At 35.5% G+C, this 20,419-nt stretch overlaps 1 protein-coding gene across 1 annotated transcript in view; it reads left to right on the top strand.

Moving 5' to 3' along the window:
- The window catches only part of Mdga2 (MAM domain containing glycosylphosphatidylinositol anchor 2), a 765,137-nt gene that overhangs the window by 308,129 nt on the left and 436,589 nt on the right, over window positions 1-20,419 (top strand). The window contains exon 2 of the mRNA XM_005376849.2: window positions 3,027-3,166. Within this exon, the coding sequence (XP_005376906.1) occupies window positions 3,027-3,166 (140 nt within the window). The remainder of the gene's footprint in view (window positions 1-3,026; window positions 3,167-20,419) is intronic.

The raw sequence follows: 20,419 nt of genomic DNA on the forward strand, positions 1-20,419 counted from the left end.
TATATATATATGATTTTGACAGTTGAAAGATACCACGGATTTGACAGAGTCTGAAGGCAGGGTGTTTGTCTTTACCTTGAGATAAAATTCAATGTAAATACAATGCTATATTGGTTAAGTTTAGAATGATTATAGTACTACTACAACTACTACTAATGTTGTTGATCTAAATATGGTGCTCTTCTTTCTTTAGTCTAGTCTAGGTCAACTTTTGGAATTTTTAAGAATCCTAGCTTAACAATGACAGGCATACTTTGAATGGACACCATCAAGTAGTGAAAATAGTAAAGGACCAGAGATTTTTGTCTCATTTTGGCTGTGGATAGCTAGAGGACCGTGACAGGTGGCTCGCTGTCCTCAAGTGATCTTGCTCTAATCTGGAAGGAAGAGCATTGACCTGAATGAGTTCAAAAGCCCTCTTGGGTCTGATTCTTTGCAGAGGAAAGAATTAATGAAATCTTCCAAATTGCTTAGCTTATAATCGAGTAAGTAAAGTACTAATCATATATTTTAATGAATATGTATTCAATGTTAAGGTTTGTGAAATATTTCATCCACCTGCAGGAAAGGTGGTAAAGTCATGATGATTACTGTATGTAAGCAATTACCTTTTCCAGGAGTGTATTAAAATATAGGAGAAAATAGCAGAAAATTAACCCCTATAAATGTCACAATTTGCCTACTGTATAATTTAAGTGGTTTAAATTAAGCTACTTATTTGCATAATGATGCATTTGAAAGCTTTATCTTAAAAATAACAATAGTATGCATGGATTTGAAGTTAAAACAAAAATAAAAGGTATAAATTAGCCTGCAAAAGATGCCATGTGACTGTATAATTAAATATATTAAAAAATATGTGGGCCATCTCCTATTAAGCTATTTCTACGTTGAAGTTTATTTCAAAGTAAGTTCTGTGCTTTCTATTTAATGTTTTCTATTTTTGTTTTGCAAGCATTTATTTATTGTCATTAGTTTTTTAACTTCTGTAACGTGTATAATTTCACAAGACAGATACCTTAAAATAAGTACCTTGCTAGTATTACTTATCTAAATTAAAGGCTAAATTTGATAACTGTCAGAAATGATTTGTAGGAAACATCGTGTGAAACATCAGAGCGCACAGACAAGGACTAAAAATAAAATTTTCTAACGTCATAAACCTACAAAAATTATTAGGATGTCTAGACTGTGTCCAAAGACATTCTAGAAAGATTTTGATAAATTAATTTTAGAGACCAAGTAAACATTTGATGCAAGCATCATTTAATATTTTGAGCCAGGGAAATGATATATAGGATGACGTTTGGTTACTTAGAAATGTCAAACAAGAAAGTCATTTCATCCATTAGGGCATTTTTCATCAAATCTTTATAAGACTTGAAAAAATATTGCTAATAATCTCATCTAAGTGTCAGTGCCACTGCAATTATTTGGGGTGCTTGGTAAAAATTCAAATTCTTATAGTTTTTGCAGATATGTCAGTTCTCTGTGTTTATTTCTTAGTTTATTTAAAATAGGTTCTTGGGGGCTTTTATTGTGCATATTGAATGTAAGAAGTATTTTACTAGGAGTAGTTTTAATTCTTACCCTATGTTTGAAAACTTTTACCTCATTTGATGACAGACAGTGAAGAGCAGGTCCCGGACTTTACAGTTAAAGAAACAGGCTGTACTTGGCCATAGAGAAAGAAATGGAGATAAGCAGTTGTTTGTTATTCATAAGTGAGCTTTTTCATCTTTGTTTCTGCCTGAAATCTGGAAAGATAATAAAATATACCCTTTTAAATTATCCTGTTCTATGGGTGGCCTATGCATTTATGTTATCTAATGCAAAACTTGCATATTGAAAACTATCTATTCTATTGTGTTATCAAAACACAGATTTTTCCAAGAAGGAAGTTTCCCATAAAGATTACCTTATATTTTTTTTTTCTTCAGAGAATCACCAAATTCATTTTCTAATTTTATAGGATTCATATTCTTTTGAATGCTAAATAAAACACTGAAAATATTCCAGCATTTATTTTTAGACAGTCATAGGCTTTGTTAACAATACTGCTTTTTGGTTGAAAATTTTTGCCAGGAAATTCTTTATTTCATTGTTGTTTACATATATATATCTTTTTGTTCTCATTCAGTTAAAATAATTTTATCTTACATCTGCAAATGCATTACAAACAAAAATGCTGAGTTCATATAGGGGGATGATCTCCAATTACTCTAAAGCAGTGTCAGTAATCTACATGATGGAAGACAGAATACTTATCGCTAAGAATTTTTCATTATTTTTGAAGATTTGTGTATTGTTTTCCAATGATATACAAGTCAGTAAGTGCTACTTAAGCCTTTTGACCTTTGTGTACGGAAGTAGGAGAAAATATTATGTTTAGGAATTTAGACAGCTCCATGAAAGCTCAGTTCCTCTTGCACTAGAATTTTAGACTTCAGCATCAATGCCTTACCACCTTCATCAAAGTCTTAATTCAGTGCTTATCTTCTATTTGTGTCTAAATTGGAGCCCATACATAATGAGATGAAGTAGGTGTTCATGTCCCAAGAACCAAATTTTCTTACTTGTTAGCTTCTGACTTGCACCTATGGACTTTAACAAATGCCAGTGTCTTCAGTTCAAATTCCTTTTCCTTTCAATAGTCTTCTTTTTTTTTTTTTTGCCACTAACTGTTTTTGGAACAACATTCCTTACTATATTAAAGTTTGATTTCAGAAAGTAAGATACCTTCTCATATTTTAACAATCAAATTCGCCCATGGTTTTCAGCGGCATCAATTTTTCCCACCACTCTCTTCCCTTGATATTTCAAGAATCTATTGGTGAATATTAAATTTATTTTAAGGTTTGTGTCCTGCGAAGTTTTTGATCTCTCAGGGAAGTCCAAAGCATTAACACTGATGGGTCAGACTATGGTGAAGTTGGTAAGAATTGCTCTTGCAGTCAAGACGGCTCACGGGAAGAAATTTACTTAGTTTTTTATGTATCTTGTCTCTTTTCTTCCTGACTGGACAGCTCCCCCCACGGTTCGCATCGTGCATTCCGGCTTGGCCTGTAATATTGAGGAGGAGCGCTACTCTGAAAGGGTCTACACAATCCGGGAAGGAGAAACCCTAGAATTGACCTGTCTGGTCACAGGGCATCCACGTCCACAGGTGAGTCCCGAACTGTGACGCTGGAGAAAGCACTCTTTTATCTTTCATAAGAGTCCACAAGTATATATTTCAGAAGACTGATCAAAACCCGTGTGTATGTGTATGACTCCCGTGCCCGTGTGTGCACAGTACACAACAAAAGTGGTATTTTCTGAATATTCCAGCAAGCATTTGCCTGCACAGGATGAGACCAGAATTTTTTGTTTTTGTATAGTGGGAAATTTAGAAGACACTTCCAAAGAAGCTGTTAAAAAGACAGCTACAAAAATAACTCAGTATGATAACAATTCATATGGCAATGAGTTTATTTTAGAATGTGAAACATGATTTCATGATGACATAATTGCAGCCAAGGAGGCATTTGCCTTGAAGAATGTGATGCATGAGGTCATATGTACCTTCCTTATTCATAGTCATTATATTCGGAGAAAAATATTTTTTAAAAAGACAAATCTTTGCAGGTGCTACATGCTTTCAGACTTTCAGAGTCATCAACTACAGCTTTCTTAGGCTAATTTTATCCCAGAAACAAAAGCTGATCGCTGGGGATTTAGCTCAGCGGCACAGCGCCTGCCTGGCAAGTGCAAGGTTGAGAGTTCGGTTCCCAGTACCGGAAAAAAAAAAAAAAAAAAAAATTCCGAGGCCTTCAAAGGCTACTAGAATTGCAAATGACATGCAGAGAATAAAACTTGCAGAAGCACAAAGAAGGGTTATATGTAAGGTAGCGTATTTAGGTAACAAACATTGCAAAACATCAAATTACAATAAAGAATGTTCAAGATGTTTTTTTCAGTAATTTCCCAGTTTATTGTCTCACTGAAATTGACTAACTAAAAGATTCACATTCATAGTCTATTATAGCAAGCAAGAAGTCTCCTTTAGCAGAAAAATTATATATTTAAAGTATTTGTGTCATAGAAAGAAATTCAATTAACACAGACACAGAGGGGCAATGATGAACAACAAGGGGATTTTGTGAATTCGCTATTTCAGCTTTGCCTTTGACTCAGCCATTCTGAACTCTTAGTACGTAAGAATCTTTTGATCTTACCGTATTGATCCGAAAGAGCAAAAATAAGCATGCTATACTTCATAGAATGAAGCATTAGAAAGACAGGTAGAAAAGTAGACAGGAGTACGGCTAAAACTGAAATGGTAAAATATGTTTTAGAAAATTAATCCTATTGGTAAAATGTAAAATAGTAAAACTCATCTAAAAACTATGGAAACAATTAAAATTTGCAAGAAATAAAATTATGACTTTTATTATTTTATTATTTTTTTTTTTTTAGGGCAGGGAAATTAATTGGAGAAAATGAATGAGGAACAGAAAAGGGGGAATTGGAACTAGGAATAGCTCCTGAGACACAGGAGGGGTCCCGGATGCTTTACCATGACTTTTATTTTCAATGAGCAGAAAATGAATTAACAAAAGTATCCTAATGAAAGTACGTTCTATCAAATTTGACCCAGGATATTAATATTCAAAGGAAAATATGATTCCAAAAGAAAACAAAATGAAGTCAGTAGTGATAACTGTTAAAATGTCATGCAAAACTGATGTGTAAAGTATTTTTGTTCAAGTTTATACAGAAACAACTGAGTCCAGTGAAAATCACTGTTGAAACTGAGATTATAGAACTCACTAGATTATCAGCTCAAAGAAAACTGAACATGATAGTAACATGGCTCTATTTGGTTTCAACTTTGAAGATAATAGAATATCAATTCCAGCATCAAAAGTTGGAATCCAAGTAGGAGGGTCCTGATAGAAGAGGCCGCATGGGCTGTGTGAACAAACACTTTACAGCATAAGGAGATTCGCCAAGACACTCATTATTCCCACTCTGAATGTGTCAAATCTGATTCTCAAATTTTACTTCAAAATGCAGCTTTCTATCTTCGTGTCTAACGTCTCAAGAGTTTCTCTCCTTCCTGTATCTACATTTCTATTTGCTTTGGTATTAGAATTGCTAAGTTTTCTCTTTCCCTTTCACGTTCACAATCAAGAGTACGATCTTCCATCATTGGCCGATTAAAATAAGTTCTGAATCAGAGCAGCAGGTCTTTGTGGTTTTGGTTTTGTTCCCTAAGCTGTTCCATTTTTGGAATCATCTCACTGGGTTCTGATCCTGAGGAAAAAATATTGTTTCAATATCATTATTTTTTTTTTCATGCTCAGAAGTACTTCTGGTGTTTGCAGGTGAATCCGTTTCAGCTTCTATTGACTGTCTCAAAAATTAACGAGGCCTCATCTTTGTCAACAAACTGTATAGAGAGAGCTCACAGAACAGCTGGGGCTTGGCATCCTGGCAAGGAACTAAAGGGCATGCTGTTGGCAGCTGGTCCTGAGCGTGATTTTTCTTGGCTGATATCATGGAGGCTGGAATGACTTTCTTACTTGTCTAATCTGAGCACAGTGATGGTTGGGGAAGCCGTGGAAGAGAGAATTTTCTCATTTACTCAACGCTGGTTTTGTTTTCTTCTTTTCTCTTTTGTTTGTATGTATGTGTGTGTGGTAGTGGAGATTGAATTTCTGGAGCACTGAGCCAGCCCCCTTTTATTTTTATTTCATTTTGAGACAGTCTTACTGAGGTGCACAAGAGGGCCTTCAACTTGAGATCCTCCTAGCTGGGAATAGAAATGTGTGTCACCGCTCCCGGCTCATCACCCTGTTTCTTAATCTACTGCCTTTTTTGTAGCAATGAGAGTTACAGGTTGCCGATTTCATGTATTCAGTGGTAGCATTTTTCAGTGGACTCTTTAAATTTTTATTTTATAATACATTGTTGGTAGATGAGTCCTGGCCTGAGAGTGTTGATGTATCTGAGAGAAACAAAATAAGAAGGCGAAACGGTTACAAGTATGATATAGGAATCAAACTGCCTAGATCCACCATGACTGACATTGACTTTGAGAAAGTTCCTTAACCTCTCTAGATTTTCTTTGACTCAGTTTTCTTATTTATGCAGTAGGAATTATAATTACCATAGCTTTGTCAAAGAAACACCTTGAGTTAATTATATATAATTATAATGTATATGTTCACATACAAGTATATAATGTCTTATTATTTTGAGAAAATAAATTAAATGGCAGTTCAAGTTGGCATTATTTAAGTATTCATCATTTTGAAGTTTCCTATAAGTTTGTCAATCATTTATGCATTTTTATTTATTGGTTATTTATTTTATCCTATTTTCTTCCTAGATTGATGCTTGTCTTCTTATATACTTATGGGGACTTTCATACACTACGTAAATAAATTTCACTGCACAAAAATATTTTGCAAATCTTACCTACCAAATGTGTTTAACATTGTGTATGCTATTTTTATTCAAAGTTTATTTTCCAAAGGATGACTCATTTTAATCTTTTCATTTTTGGCCTAGGGATATTATACGTACTTCAGCAAGGTCTTCTTCATATCTATTGAAGATATTTTAAATCATATGCTTTTCTTCTAAAATGTTTTTACACATCTCACAATTTCATCATCTGGAAATTCTTTTGTTCACAGTATCAATTACTAGCCTATTGTCCTCTTTTCCTTTTTCTTTCTCTTTCTGTCTTCACTTTATCTAAGCAGTTTAATCAGCTTTAAAATGCTATTTTTATCATTAATGAAATTGCCTTACTCTTCATGTTATCCTTTTCAGTATCAATTTTGAATATATTTTGACATACAAGAGGACAACTCAACCCTTTTTAGCTGTTATTCAATAGGTCCTCTGTTGGCCTCAAACATTTTTCTCTTTCTTGTGAATTATAAAATGGACATTTCATCTTGAGCGGTAAAATAAATGTTGGTATCTAAATTATATTGCATTATTCTTGCAACAAGGCCATGAAAGAGAAAAGATGACCGACTTGTGAAGTTCTTAGTAGTATGCTTCATTCTAAACATTTTATAAAGGAAGACACTTGTATTGCAACTAGTTTAATGGGAGGGTCTTTGAATTTGTTTTCATAATAAATGTGCATATGCATATTTGTCAGGCTGGAAGATACTGACCCTTCTTTTTTCAAAAACACAAAACAGAACAAAACAGCACACAGACACACACACACAAATTTGCTTTTCCAAAGCAGTTCTCTTTTCATGTGTTTATAGTTGGCTTTCTGGGCAACATTTCACTTGGATAATATTTTCATCCCTAAATATGATTAAAAGTCACTACTTAAATATAAATTTTATCCAAAATTTATGTCCAAAATATTAATCTAACAAGTATTAAAGTTGTCTAGCATCTAACAAATCTTAACCCCTACAAATGTTTGTTGTTTTTTTTTCTAGCATAAAAAAATAAGCTAGGACCATTTTCCAATTTTATAAAAGAATCATATTTAGTCATTTAATTTATGTATAAACATAGTCTTGACTGTCAAAGCTATTGTAGAGTTACTGATGTTTTTATGCCTGTTAATCTCTACAGGTCCAAAAATTATGTTTTTAACATGATGAAAACATTTGTAAACCTTGGTATCTGTTTTCTTCGGTTTTAAACCTTTAGTTCTATCTGTGTATTACTGAAGGCAAATATTTTATATTTTCATACTGTTTTTTAGATTCAGTCTATTAAATAATTTCTGGCAAATATATTAACGCATGTGCATGAAAATTACCCATATTATGTATTTGGATTTATGTCCAATCAATATGGGCAGAACTAAGTTCTGCTATCTAATCAGAAATAGTCAAATATTACAATTAATGTGTATTGATTTTTGTGTATTATAGAATTTGATACAACTTACTATTATCTGCTGTAATATAGCTTTTTTAGTTTTATCTGCTATGTGTCTAAACTAGATCTGTTTCCTTCACAATATAAGAGAATCTTTAGGTAAAACAACTAAGCTTTTTAAACAGTAAATTTTTGTGTAAGATGTGGAAAGAGATTAGGATAATGGTCCAAAAAATGATGGTCAAAATTCCGTATCATTGACTTCTTTCATAATATTTCTCCCATGCACATGGGATTAGTTCTATGCACAGGTGATACAGATCTCTATTGAGTTCATACTTATGTGAGCAAATGAATTCAGCATAGCTTGTTCAGAAAGGAGCACTGATTGTTTTCTGATAGTTGATATCACACCTTCAAATAATTTTGTTTCCAATGATTTTTATATAATACATGGAAAGCTTTCTAGAATCAACTCTTTAATATACTCAAAAACTGCTGATACTTTTATTTTTAGTGTATCAAATACTTTTAAAATTTAATTAGAATTATCATAAATGCAGTCATTTTTGCTTCTTGGGTGATTTGACCTGTTTACTGCTTTCTCAGATTTCATATTTTATTTAATTCTATGGGCAGTATTTTACTTAGAAGAAACCTTTATCACATATTCCAGAATCTTTCTCAAAAAATACTACTCAATGTACTTAGTAAGATAATACATAGAGACATTTAACAGAGTAACAAGCACAATTTAAATCCTTACCAAATAAAATTTGAAACTGCATCTTAAATACAAAATAATACTGTCTTCTATAAATGTAGTAATTCTTAGCCATTATTGTCATATACAATGGCAGTTAATTGAGTAGAGTATATGGACTATTTCTTCTGTCCCACTGCAACTAGTCTTGACCATATGCCAAGATTTTTACAAAACATTTTGAAGTTACATATAATATGAATCTACATTTTTATGCTCATTAGCCAGGGAGAACTTGATGTAAAAATATCTTCCTATGACTTGGGTTTAACTATTAATAAGAACATCTGGATCCAGGTTTTAATAAGTCATTATGATGGTTCCTTGACATTTAGATATTATGCTGACGTAGAGTGAGGGAGGTAGAGATACAGGAGATATAAAAAATCAGAAGGCTCAGAGAGGTGGGCATGTTAGCAAGATTTGTGTATGAGTTCTTTTCAGAGAGTTCACAGAAGTTACTAACTATAAGAAATGCACTGGTCAGGTGGACACTGGCATCTTTGAGAAGCTTGGACGTGATTTTCCTGTATAGAAAAGGCTGGTAGTAAGAAATACTGCTTCGGAAGTGAGATCTCTGAAATCAGCGGGAGGATAGGATTCTCAAGTGGCAGGAGTTGGGTAGTAGCACTTCCTCAACATTCTCTGTGAGATATAAGTGGGCATGCAGTTCTGAGTAGTTGCCAGGATGCTTTTATCCACAGGACTCTGTGGTGATGGATCGTTTCTAAACACAAGGGAAGCTGGGTAGAGTGGTAACATGTTCATATAAATACACAAGAGTGACACCTCACAGAGGCTGACACTTCCCATCACAATGGAAAATCATGATTATTTATCCAGTTTCCAAATCTGGACTAATTCCTCACTCACTGGTTAAAGGGGAAGCCAGATTTCATTGAAGATAGACCTAGCAATATCTCTAAAAGTTACACAGAAAAGACTATCTGAGTCCTTCCCCAAAAGGACATGTGGCCATTTTTTATATTAATTCACTCTGGAGAAAGAAAAGTATAGAGGCTTTTTGAAGGCTTTGGGAGGTATTGAATTAGAGCTTGCAGTGAAATCGGTGGAACCGTGTTAATGAGGTTGAAATGGGGCCTTTGGGAGAGCAGAATATACATGAATACTTGACCCAGGAAAAGGGGCCCATGATCCTTTATGGCAGAGTTAAGAGCATACTTATTAGCTGGAAGGATCCTTCCATTGGTTACGTGACTTTGGGAATGACTGAAAATAATTTTGGTAGGAGAGACATAGCAGAATTCCATAAAAATGTCCCCACTAAGCCAATATATTAAATTATTAATGATTCTACATTCTAGGGAAAATACCAGACATTGTATGTGAACATTCGAGACTTGACAGCGAAGAAGTGTCAAGTACTTTTCATTTCACATATAAGATACTCAAAACGTTGGGACTATAACAGATGATACATTATAGAAAAACCAAACCATCACAGCTACTGGACCAGACGTACCTTCACTGACATCAGCCATCATACTCCGGCACTATCTCTATCCTTTCATTTATCATCAACAAGGAAATTAAATGTTTGCTTTATTTAGGAGGGACATGTTCAGCTCTGTTGCAGGTCAGTGTTAAATTTCATTCTCTGTAACATTACAATGCAGAAGCAATTTTGTTGTCTTGGGAATCTACGGAGCATTATCCTAGTCCGCTATATTTATTAGCTGTGGTGCTCCTTACTTTGTCACTAGCAAGACAATTCTGGGGCACAATCTCCATAACTCTTCAGAGAGTTTCAGTAGAATATTGCCCTGGTCACACTCAGCAATAGCTAGCACAACGCCATATTCTTGTATTAATATTTTTCTTCTGTCCTCTTTTCAGAGGAATTTAGTCTCTGAAGTTAAACTAGCTACTTGCAAGCTCTTGGCTAGTAGCTCCTTTTCTGAGGCAATGCCGGAATAAGACAGTAAGTGTTTTCTGGACTCATACCTAGTGAGAAGTATATCTATATACCAGTCTTTTTCTTTTTCTTCCTGCTAATCTTGTGTTGCTTAACTGTGATTCAAAATTATTGTACTTAACATTTTTTTCTCTGAACACTTGTCAAGGTAAGCCACAAGGGCTTAGCTGGTGTATATGTTGCATTAAATTTTGGTTTTATTTCTTGATTTTCCTGTCATGTCATTGACAAGGTTATGAATCTCAGTCTGTTTGGGCTACTGTAACAAAAATACTGAATCATTAACTGGGCACCTAAGACACAGCAGAAATTTATTTCTCACAATCTGGACAGAGACAAGGTGCCTGCAGATCCGTGTCTACTGAGGACCTGTCCCTTCATAGTCCGCTTTATTATCACATGAATCTCGCATGTAGGAAGGCACAATCAAGCTCTCTAGAGTCTCTTTTATAAAGACAGGAATCCCCATTAATGAGTGTTCCACGCTTATGATCTAATCACCTCTGAAGGCCCCAGCTATAGTACCGTTACCTAGGGGATTAGTATTCCAATATGTGAACTGAAGGAGGATTCAAATATTCAGGGCACAGCAATATTGTCTATAGTTTCCTAATTTATTCTCCTCATTGCTTAAACACATGCCTATCACATGAATTAAATATAAGCTCTGAGAATTGGCAAGTTCATGCATAAGGGATTTTTGTGTGATGGAGATTTATATTATAAATATAGACAGAATTTCTTTGGTTTGGACATCCTTGCCAGGTACATTCATTCTCTATGGTTCAAAACTGGTTCTTGTGGAGCCCACAAAAAGGATCTAAACACAATATGAACATTATTAAGTTCACAAATTAAATGGAATTTTAAAATTAGTTATCTCCTCTTGAAATCTGTACATTTAAGAAAATATAAGGTAATAGTGATAAAATAATCATTTTCTAAAGCAGTTGACATAAAATATTTTAGCACTGTTACAAAAGAAAAAGAAGGAAATACTGTCTAATAACATACATTTAAGACACTTTGGGTTGTATCTTCATATGTTTTAAATGTAGCATTAATTAGTATGTAGACATTTTCAATAGCTACATAAATGAATTGGGTTTTGTGTTTATATTCTAATAAAAATACTCTTATTCAGAAATGAACTACTTAATTTAGGAAATAATTAACAAGTAGGTATCCTCCAATGCAGTACTTCCCCATATTTTAAAGTTTGGCTTAGCAGCTCAGCTGCCCACTAAATCTAAATATACTTGTCATAGATATCTTAGTTACTTTTCTCTCATTACTTTTCTCTCATTGCTGGGACAAAGTACCTGACACTCAAAGTTAAACAAGGAAAGGTTTATTTAGCTCACAGTTCATGGAGATTTTAGTAATTAGCTGGCTCCAAGGCACGGTGTCATGATGAGGGGCAACATTTTGAGTCGCGGAAGACAGCAAAAGCAGCAAAGGCAGGAAGTGGAAGAGCAAGCCTCTTTTCCTCCTTATATTGTAAGCAAGCTCCGCCCCTTAGGGCAGGTGTAGCACTCACACAATCTCCATGCCCCCCTCTTGCACAGGCTCAGGATGTTTACAGAGTGAAGACCCCGGCTCCCTGCTGAGTCACTTAGTTAAACTTCTAAACTTCTTAAAGTGACCCAATGTGTCAACCCTTACAGTAGACTAGAGACGATTTTTCATGATGGAATGATAATCATAGTAGTCATTCTAGGTTTATGATGCTATATTATCTATTGTTTAACCATCCCTGCTTGTGAATGTATAAGTATGGAAATCCAGAAACTGTGACTCATTTGGACATTTTCAACTTGTTATAATTGATCATTTATGGCTATAAACAATTTATCTTTTTTTCTATGGTTAGCACACAAACGATGTCAATTTAGACAGCTGGGTTTACTTACATTTTCAAATCTCTAATCTAGTGGACCGTTTCTTGAACTACTTTATAATAAAGATGTGTGACATTTAAGTTTAATAATGTCACTTAAAATTATAGGAAATACCTTGTATCCACTTCTATGCTAAAGAATATGCCGTTAGTGATAATTAATTATCACTGCCAGCGCTCCTTGTAACGTGACACATTTACTCTAAATTAGGCTCATCATAGCCTTTCCTGAATTGCTCAGAGGTGCTTCAAACAGAATCAATAAAGAATAAAAATCTTTCTATGATGTGCGAAAGTTAACGCATGATAAAATGTATTTCCAGGGCTGAGAAATGAGAAAACAGTTATTAAGAGTGATTCCATCAATTCTTTGCAAGAATTGTTAATCTTTATTTTTTTTTCTTGTGACTGCCAAGATCTTAACAAAAACTAAAAATAAACATTTATTTTCCTGACAGTTTTATCTTTTTCCATCAGCAAACATTGATTTCTTCCTTTCTCTGCTCCTTGTGGTACATGAGAAAACATTACTCCGTACAACGCAGACCTTTCTTTTTTTACTTACTTGCCCTTGGCAGAAATCATTAAAAGGTGTTGAGTAGTCTGGAGAAGAACAAAATTCTTAGTTAATTAGTGACTTCCCTGTTGTGTGTCATAAAAATTCTGTATGTTTAAGATTAACTTAAGCATCCAGGCTTGCCCTACAGTAGCAACTGTAAGGTGTCTTTCGTATTGATGCCATGTGCAAGCAGAGCAGCTAAACCTTTTGGATAGCTTTGCAGTCAGTGCCTTTGAGAACAGTCAATCAAATGTACAGATCATTTTGGATAAAGCTTTCTAAAATAGCACAAAATCTATTACGTGCTGCTCCTTAGAATAAATGCAAATACCTTTTATGAGATATGTAAAATTCTGCATCACCTAACATCCAACATTAATGTAACTTTTCTCCAATTTCCAAAAGTGTGCAAGCATCTGACTTACAAAATTGTATATTGCTTTAGTTTCCTAGGAAGTGCCACCAACAAAGTGGCCCAAAGTAAGAGAAATGTGTCCCCTCATAAGTTCAGTGCTAGAATCACAAAGTTACAGTGGTGTCAGCAGGGCCATTGTCTCTTCTGAGATTCCTGGAGGAATTTTTCTTTGCCGTTGCCTGGACTCTGGTGGTGGCCATCAGGCCTGGGTGCACTGTGGCTATCTGCTGTGTTACTCCAGTTTCTGCAACTGTCACCTCATGTGTCTGTGTGTATTTGTCTTCACATGGTGTTTTCTGCTTTTAAGTCACCAGTTGTATTGAATTATGGGATCATCCTACTTCAGTGTTCTCATCTTAACCACGTACCTATTTCCAAGTGTCCCCCTAAAAAACAGAGTGATTCTCCAGACCAATAGTGATGATCCTATGGCACACATGCCACATGCGCTGCTAGTTACCACTGAAAGCCCTAAGAAGTTCGCCATCATTATTCTAAAGAATGAGGATTTAGCTCAGCGGCACAGTGCCTGCCTGGCAAGCACAAAGTTGTGAGTTCGATTCCCAGTACCAGAAAAACAAACCAACAAACAAAAAAGAATAATATTGAGGAATACCGGAGCATCACAATGGCCATGCAGGTGCTGTAATATACTATGTATTTAAAGAACATAAGGCAAGGGAAGGTTCTAGAGGTGAAATGAAGAGGATTACATAAGATATTCTGAAATAACAACTCTTCCTCTGAGGAGCAGTTATACAAGTGGTATTAGTCCAATATTAAACAAGTAGGTGTGGGCAGGTGTACTTGCAAAATTATTTTTGTGTGTGTACCATTGAAGTGGACTTTTTGCAAGATTGTGATTCTCACAGCCTTTTGAGAATATTGTTGCTATTAACATACTTGTATGCAATCCCCTCCTCTGTAACGGTCTAGCTAAAGTTGTCTGATTTAGTTATTTTTGGTTAAGGCTTGACACAATGGACTCCATTTTGATTCTGACAGCTTCTTGGAGCTAGGGTTTCAAAATATATTGAGGGGCACATAATTCAACTGTAACATGTATTATTGTTCCTTTAAATTAGATAATTTATATCGTTACTGAGCATGTTCTGGGGCCATCATTGAAAGCTGTATTTCACAGCATGGTGGCTATAGTGCATAATAATGTACTGGTATATTTGACAAGAACCAAGTTGGTATTGCAGACTTCCAGAGTGCCAAGTTCACAGCAAAAAAATAAATATGTAAGGAATATGTTCATTAGCTTAATTTAACTATTTCACAATGCATACCATGTATACGTAACTACATATAATTGTATCCATCAGTTATACCTTAATAAAATAATAATGAAGGGAACATCATTCTTTGTCCCTTCTACTTGTTGCCACTTCTTTCTCCTGGATCACTGAGTAAACCGTTCATGGTCAGCCCTTCTAAAAGCTTTGATGGGTCTGAGAGAGAGCAGCTTACTGTAGTGCCTCTTATAAGGGGCCACCAAAAGTCTGGCCATTTCTATCCCATAATATATCTTCAGATGCAGCTTTAAGGAATAAGATTTTTGACTCTGCAGTCAAACAAGAGTTTCAAATCTGAATTTAAGGACTAGATTTAACTTTCCTTTCCTTGTTTTCCTCAGGTATAAAATGAAGATGGTAACAGTAATTATGGGTCTGAATAATAAAGGTGATGATAGAAGAATAAACTAATCTTATTTGAAAAGAAAGTTTTGGCCTTTCTTAGAGGACTGTAAGCTCCTACTGAAAGAGGAGTGTGTTCTGGAGACCACTTGCTGTCCTGTTGTAGCGGAGTGCAGAGGTGACCTGCCTGAGGCGGGCCTTGCTTGCGGCTGTTGTTCTATTACACTTGTTAATCCCTTCCGCTCTGTGTCTCCAGAAGCACCCTGTTCTGGAGGGGAAGATCGATGTGACCTTAAAATTAAAAGCTTCACATATAGAGGGTCTCAAGAACTTACCAAGTGGGTGAATGTGACAGGCATTATTACTTTAGACTAATTGCTCAGCATCCTAATTAATGTGGCTTGTTCAAAATACTAAAGTGTATTTGCCTCTCCCTGTGTCATTTACCTCTAAGCACTAAGCATTTCCAGAAACTCTTGAATACGCTTGTGTGTGTGAGGCAGTGCTTGAAGCAGTTTACCTCCATGCCTGTAGGAATACAGTAATGCTTCCTTGGTAGCCTGGAAGGTTTAATATGCGATCCTGGTTCACAATCCAGAAAGAACCCCAAGACCCTGAGAAAGCAGTGTTCAGGAGTATGAAGCTATTAAAGCTCTTCAGTTAGAGAAAATTCTGATTTTAAATGGTTTGTGTTACTCTTGACAGTAGCACGCATTTCTATTCCACTTTTTCAAGTACAGATGTAACTTGAAACATCGGGATCTCACAAAGTATCTGAAAAAATCCTAGAAGTTTATTGTTTGCTTCAAACTACAAAGACATCATCCCGGTTCTAACAACACAGAGATGTTGGGAGGCTGGTTTTCATCAGACAAGGAAAAAAATCAATGCTGTAGGAAGAACATTGTTAGAAAAATTATATGCTGAGACCTGTTCACTTCTTATCAGCAAGTAGCAGTGACACTTTGCTTTGAGGGGACGTAGTCTTTGTGACCTGTGACACAAACGCAAAAGCCCCAGGGTGGAGTTAGTTCCTTCACAGGCATAGGCAATATAGATGCAGTTGTGACCTATCAGTTTTATAGCCTGTGAAATATAAGCTTTTGTTCACTTATTTTGCATCTCATGCCTAGACTTGGTGAATGTTTTGTTAACCGAAGTTGCAAATTTTCCAATATTGTGATGACACCTTGTGACAGCATGTTTATTACTCTGGACATTTCTAAACATTCTAACCCAACTGTACAGTGATTTGCTATGTTCTTAGGCTGATCTGAGAACTGCATTCAATCTGCTTTGGGTGTACAGGGAAACTAAGTCCGTTACTTCCCTCACAATGTCTACTGGAGGTTTTTATTCCTTTGGGGGTTCTTTGACAATCACAATAAGCCAGGAATTGATTAGTGACATCTTAAGATGACTACCTAATCTAACTTTTTAAAGAAAGGAAAACAGTTCAAGCCAGCAGTTTTATTATTTATGTAACTTTGCTATGGATCCACATGTATGTTTGTGTCTAAGATACATACTTAGTGCTTCTTGAACAAATGCTTGAATTCACCAGTGGGTCTTATGTCATGCTAAGCAGTCAGTATTGGGTAAGGAAAGCAGAAACTGTTCTTATTGCTTGGGATTGGGGATTTAGCTCAGCGGCACAGTGCCTGCCTGGCAAGCACAAAGTTGCGAGTTCAATTCCTGGTACTGGAGAAAAAAAAAAAAGAATATTATTGCTTAAAGTTCTGATTTTAAAATGATGGCATTTAAAGCAGGAAATGATATGCTGGTGACAACTGAGAAGAGGGAGAAATACAAAGCTTTTCCTCTTCTTTGTCATTCAGTCATGACAATCCTTCCTACGGATTAGAACAATTGAGTCCCTGAGAAACATTCCCCAAGGGCTTGGCTTCTCCCTGAGGTACAGGGTACAGCAAGGCAAGGTTGAAAGAATTCATGGACAGGCTAGGCCACAGCGGGCTTCACAGCCAGAGAGGTGCAATCTGGGGTATGCTGACGGACTTTTAGGCAGTTATCCACAGATGGACATTCACCTTGGTAAATAAGGACACTCTGAGTTCTAATTCTCCTTTCTGCAGGCTCATAAATGTGGGTTAGTTACTATAATTAAAGCAGATGAAGACAGGTTTGTATTCTCCTATATCATAAAGGTTAATAGGAATTCAAAACATAAACAATTTGCGTTGGCTGTTTATAATGAAAAAAATGCAACTGTAGATATAGATGACCCCATTTTAAATATGTTTAGGTAAACTACAAAAAAAGATAGCATATCAAAATGCTAACTTTCAAACTTGTAATGATAAAGGGTAGTATACCTCGATGGTCTCTTGATGCATCCCGGAGAGAAAAGGCAGTGGGTATGAGAAAAATAAAGACAAGAGTCAAGAGCTGGGAGTTAGCTCTTGTCTCCTCAGGAATCATCTTGTCTAGAGGTAACTCAGGTGGAGTTACCTCTTGCCTGATGTGCAGGAGGACTGACTTCGATAGTAGGGGCATTTGTTTTATACACTTGCAAAGTTAGTATCATGGGGTTAATGTTGCCTAGCGACTAAGGACTGTAATGGTCTGGCAGGACGCCTTTTTCAATCCTGAGGGAGCTTCACTGCTTGACCAATAACCAGCTCCAGTGGCTCCCAGCATATCTCCCTTTTCTGTTTAGTTGCAGAAGTGATGCGCGTTAAATTGAAGCTAGAAAAGCTGTGCTTGAAGAATACAGTCCAAAGTCCATAACAGGGGTCAGTTATCAGTCTAGCTGGCAATTGTCAGAAGTTGTTGGTGACTTGAACCTATTACTGTGGCATCGTTTCTTTGCATCTTGTGGTTATACTTTTCTGCTGGATGTTTAAGACCACATTAAAGTGAGACCTGTATAAATAAAAATGTAACCTTTTGCTATCCATCAGGGTCAGTTAAGCGTCCTCAGGAATCATCTTGGAACCAAGTACAGCATCTCTAGATCTTCTGTCAGTGTCAGCCATCTGGATGAGTCATGGCCATTGCTTGACCAAGTTGCTTTCTGTGAAACCCTGAGAGATTTTCTTCTCTCCTGGTGACTCTCCTCAGGCATGCTATATATCACAGAATCACTTTCCTCTGCGGTCCCACAATCTCCTTGATCAGAAGATCAGGGACTCAACTGAGTTATAGGACATTACAGAGGTTCTCTTATGTCCTGAGTCTTCACTGACCTGGCAAGGCATGGCCAAAATATTGGCTGTCCTCTTAGCACAATTTATCTCTCTAATTTTTGGTCTCCAAATCTTAGTTGTTAAACATCCAGCAGAGAAGATTAATGACACAACATTATAATGGAGGCAATAAGCTTAATATTACCATCTGATCTGAACAGCAAACACCTTAGAACATACAAATGGAACCATTATTTTTTAACAACTAAGGATATCCTAATGTTTAAATCCTAACAGAATGTTAACAAACAATTATGTGTTTTTACCCAGAAATTTAGAAATCATAACCATACATAGCAATGCTACATGACAATCATGACATTTTGTGATATACTTAAATTTTCATTATGACACAACATGACCTTTTTTAACCAATTATCTCTATCCAATGAAGAATTTATCTAATTTGTTGTCCTTTAGTGGTTTATATATCACAAGTTTTTGTTAAAGGCAGAGATCTGAATCTGAAAGAAAGTCTTAGCACACTAAATAATCTTTGTTTTACATTTTGGAAACCCTATAGATAGGAATCATGAACACATGTAATACACCATGAGATTAACACTCATAAATTACCATACACATGTGAAAACCTTTGTTAAAATTTAGTTTTTTCACCAAGAGCATCTCTTATGAGAAAAGCTTATTGTAATTTTTATTAAAAAAAACTTTCTTTTGACCAAATGACCCAATTATTGTGGTGTCTCCCAAGAGACTATGGAGATTACTGGGGGCTCCTTATTAATGAATAAAGGTTGGCCACTCCTCTATTCACCAACTGGAGCCCTACTCAATAATTTCTCCACCTAAGGACCATAGTTAAATATCTTAATTTCGATATCATAAAAACCAGCTGGTAACTCAGGTGAAAGCATGCTTTTAAATCTGTAACCCAAATGTATTATAAACAAATGATAAAAGAAAAATTGTTGAGCTCAAAATAAAGGGGAACAGCTGTTCACTGAATGATGAACATACAAACAAATACACAGAACAAACAAACGTCTATACAGAATCAGAGTGCACTCAAATATATTTTTGACCAAACTGAATTATAGTAACTCTATTATAATTTTAGAAATTTATAATTTAAATAGACTAGTCAGATTTTGTGGTCAATTATCAGAGATCTCTTGTCAGAAAAAGTTGGATAAAACACAATCCTTAATCTATAACGAATATATACATATATTCTTTGTATTTTATTGTATCTTAAGAATACTGATAATTTTCAGCTCAATTACCTCTATATACTCTCATTTATTTAAATCTTTAATTCCCATTTTGATTACTATTTCCTGGGCCTTCTGGGTCAATTTCTTTGGTTGGCCCCAGGTCAGGTTTAGCCTCATCTTGTCTATGTGCTGTAGAGCAGTCTCTGAGGTGTCACTGTCACAGGACTGCACATTAGCTCCTCTAAAGGTAGAACCAACTTCTTCTCCAGGTCTGAGTTCCTGATATAGCCAGACAGCACACTCTGGTACCCAAATAGGTTGCTCAGCATTCTCTGGAAAAACACAAGCATACCCTCTACCCCAGGTAAATAGTGGACTGGGTCCCTTCCACTGTCCAGTATGGAGATATCTCCAAAGGACTCTTCTTAACCATTTTTCTTTTACCTGATAAGAATTGTCTTTCTGCTGCTATACTTCCATCATTTGTAAAATTTTAAAAATTTTATTAGTATATATCAACAAGTGAAGTGGGAGGGATTGATTCCCCCTTTAGTTTTTGTAATTTGAATTTCAATGATAAAGTGAGAAACCTGTATCCAATATTTTGGAAGAGGAAGAAGCTGTCATATAACCTCCTTTAACCTAAGATGACCTATCTGTGAAAACAGAAGCAATTTGAAATAACTTGTCTGAAGAATAATGATAATGAATAACACCTGAGAAATTAGTCCCAAATCTGGGTGGAGTCAATTAATATTACCAAATAGTCTGAAAATCATTTTAGATTGATCTAAACAGTTTGAGTAAGTTGTCTGTTGGAACAGGTGACCCAAATATGAAAAAGTTATAGCTCGTACTCTTTGGAGGCCAATATTCGACCTGCCACTATTTAAATGGGATGTCAAAATTAAGTGACTGTTTAAACTGCACTGGTTTTAGATTGTAGCTTTTTTTTTTTTTTTTTTTTT

This window comes from Chinchilla lanigera, unplaced genomic scaffold (genome assembly GCF_000276665.1).
Source record: "Chinchilla lanigera isolate Chin_1 unplaced genomic scaffold, ChiLan1.0 scaffold00008, whole genome shotgun sequence".
In the NCBI taxonomy this organism is placed as follows: Eukaryota; Metazoa; Chordata; class Mammalia; order Rodentia; family Chinchillidae; genus Chinchilla; species Chinchilla lanigera.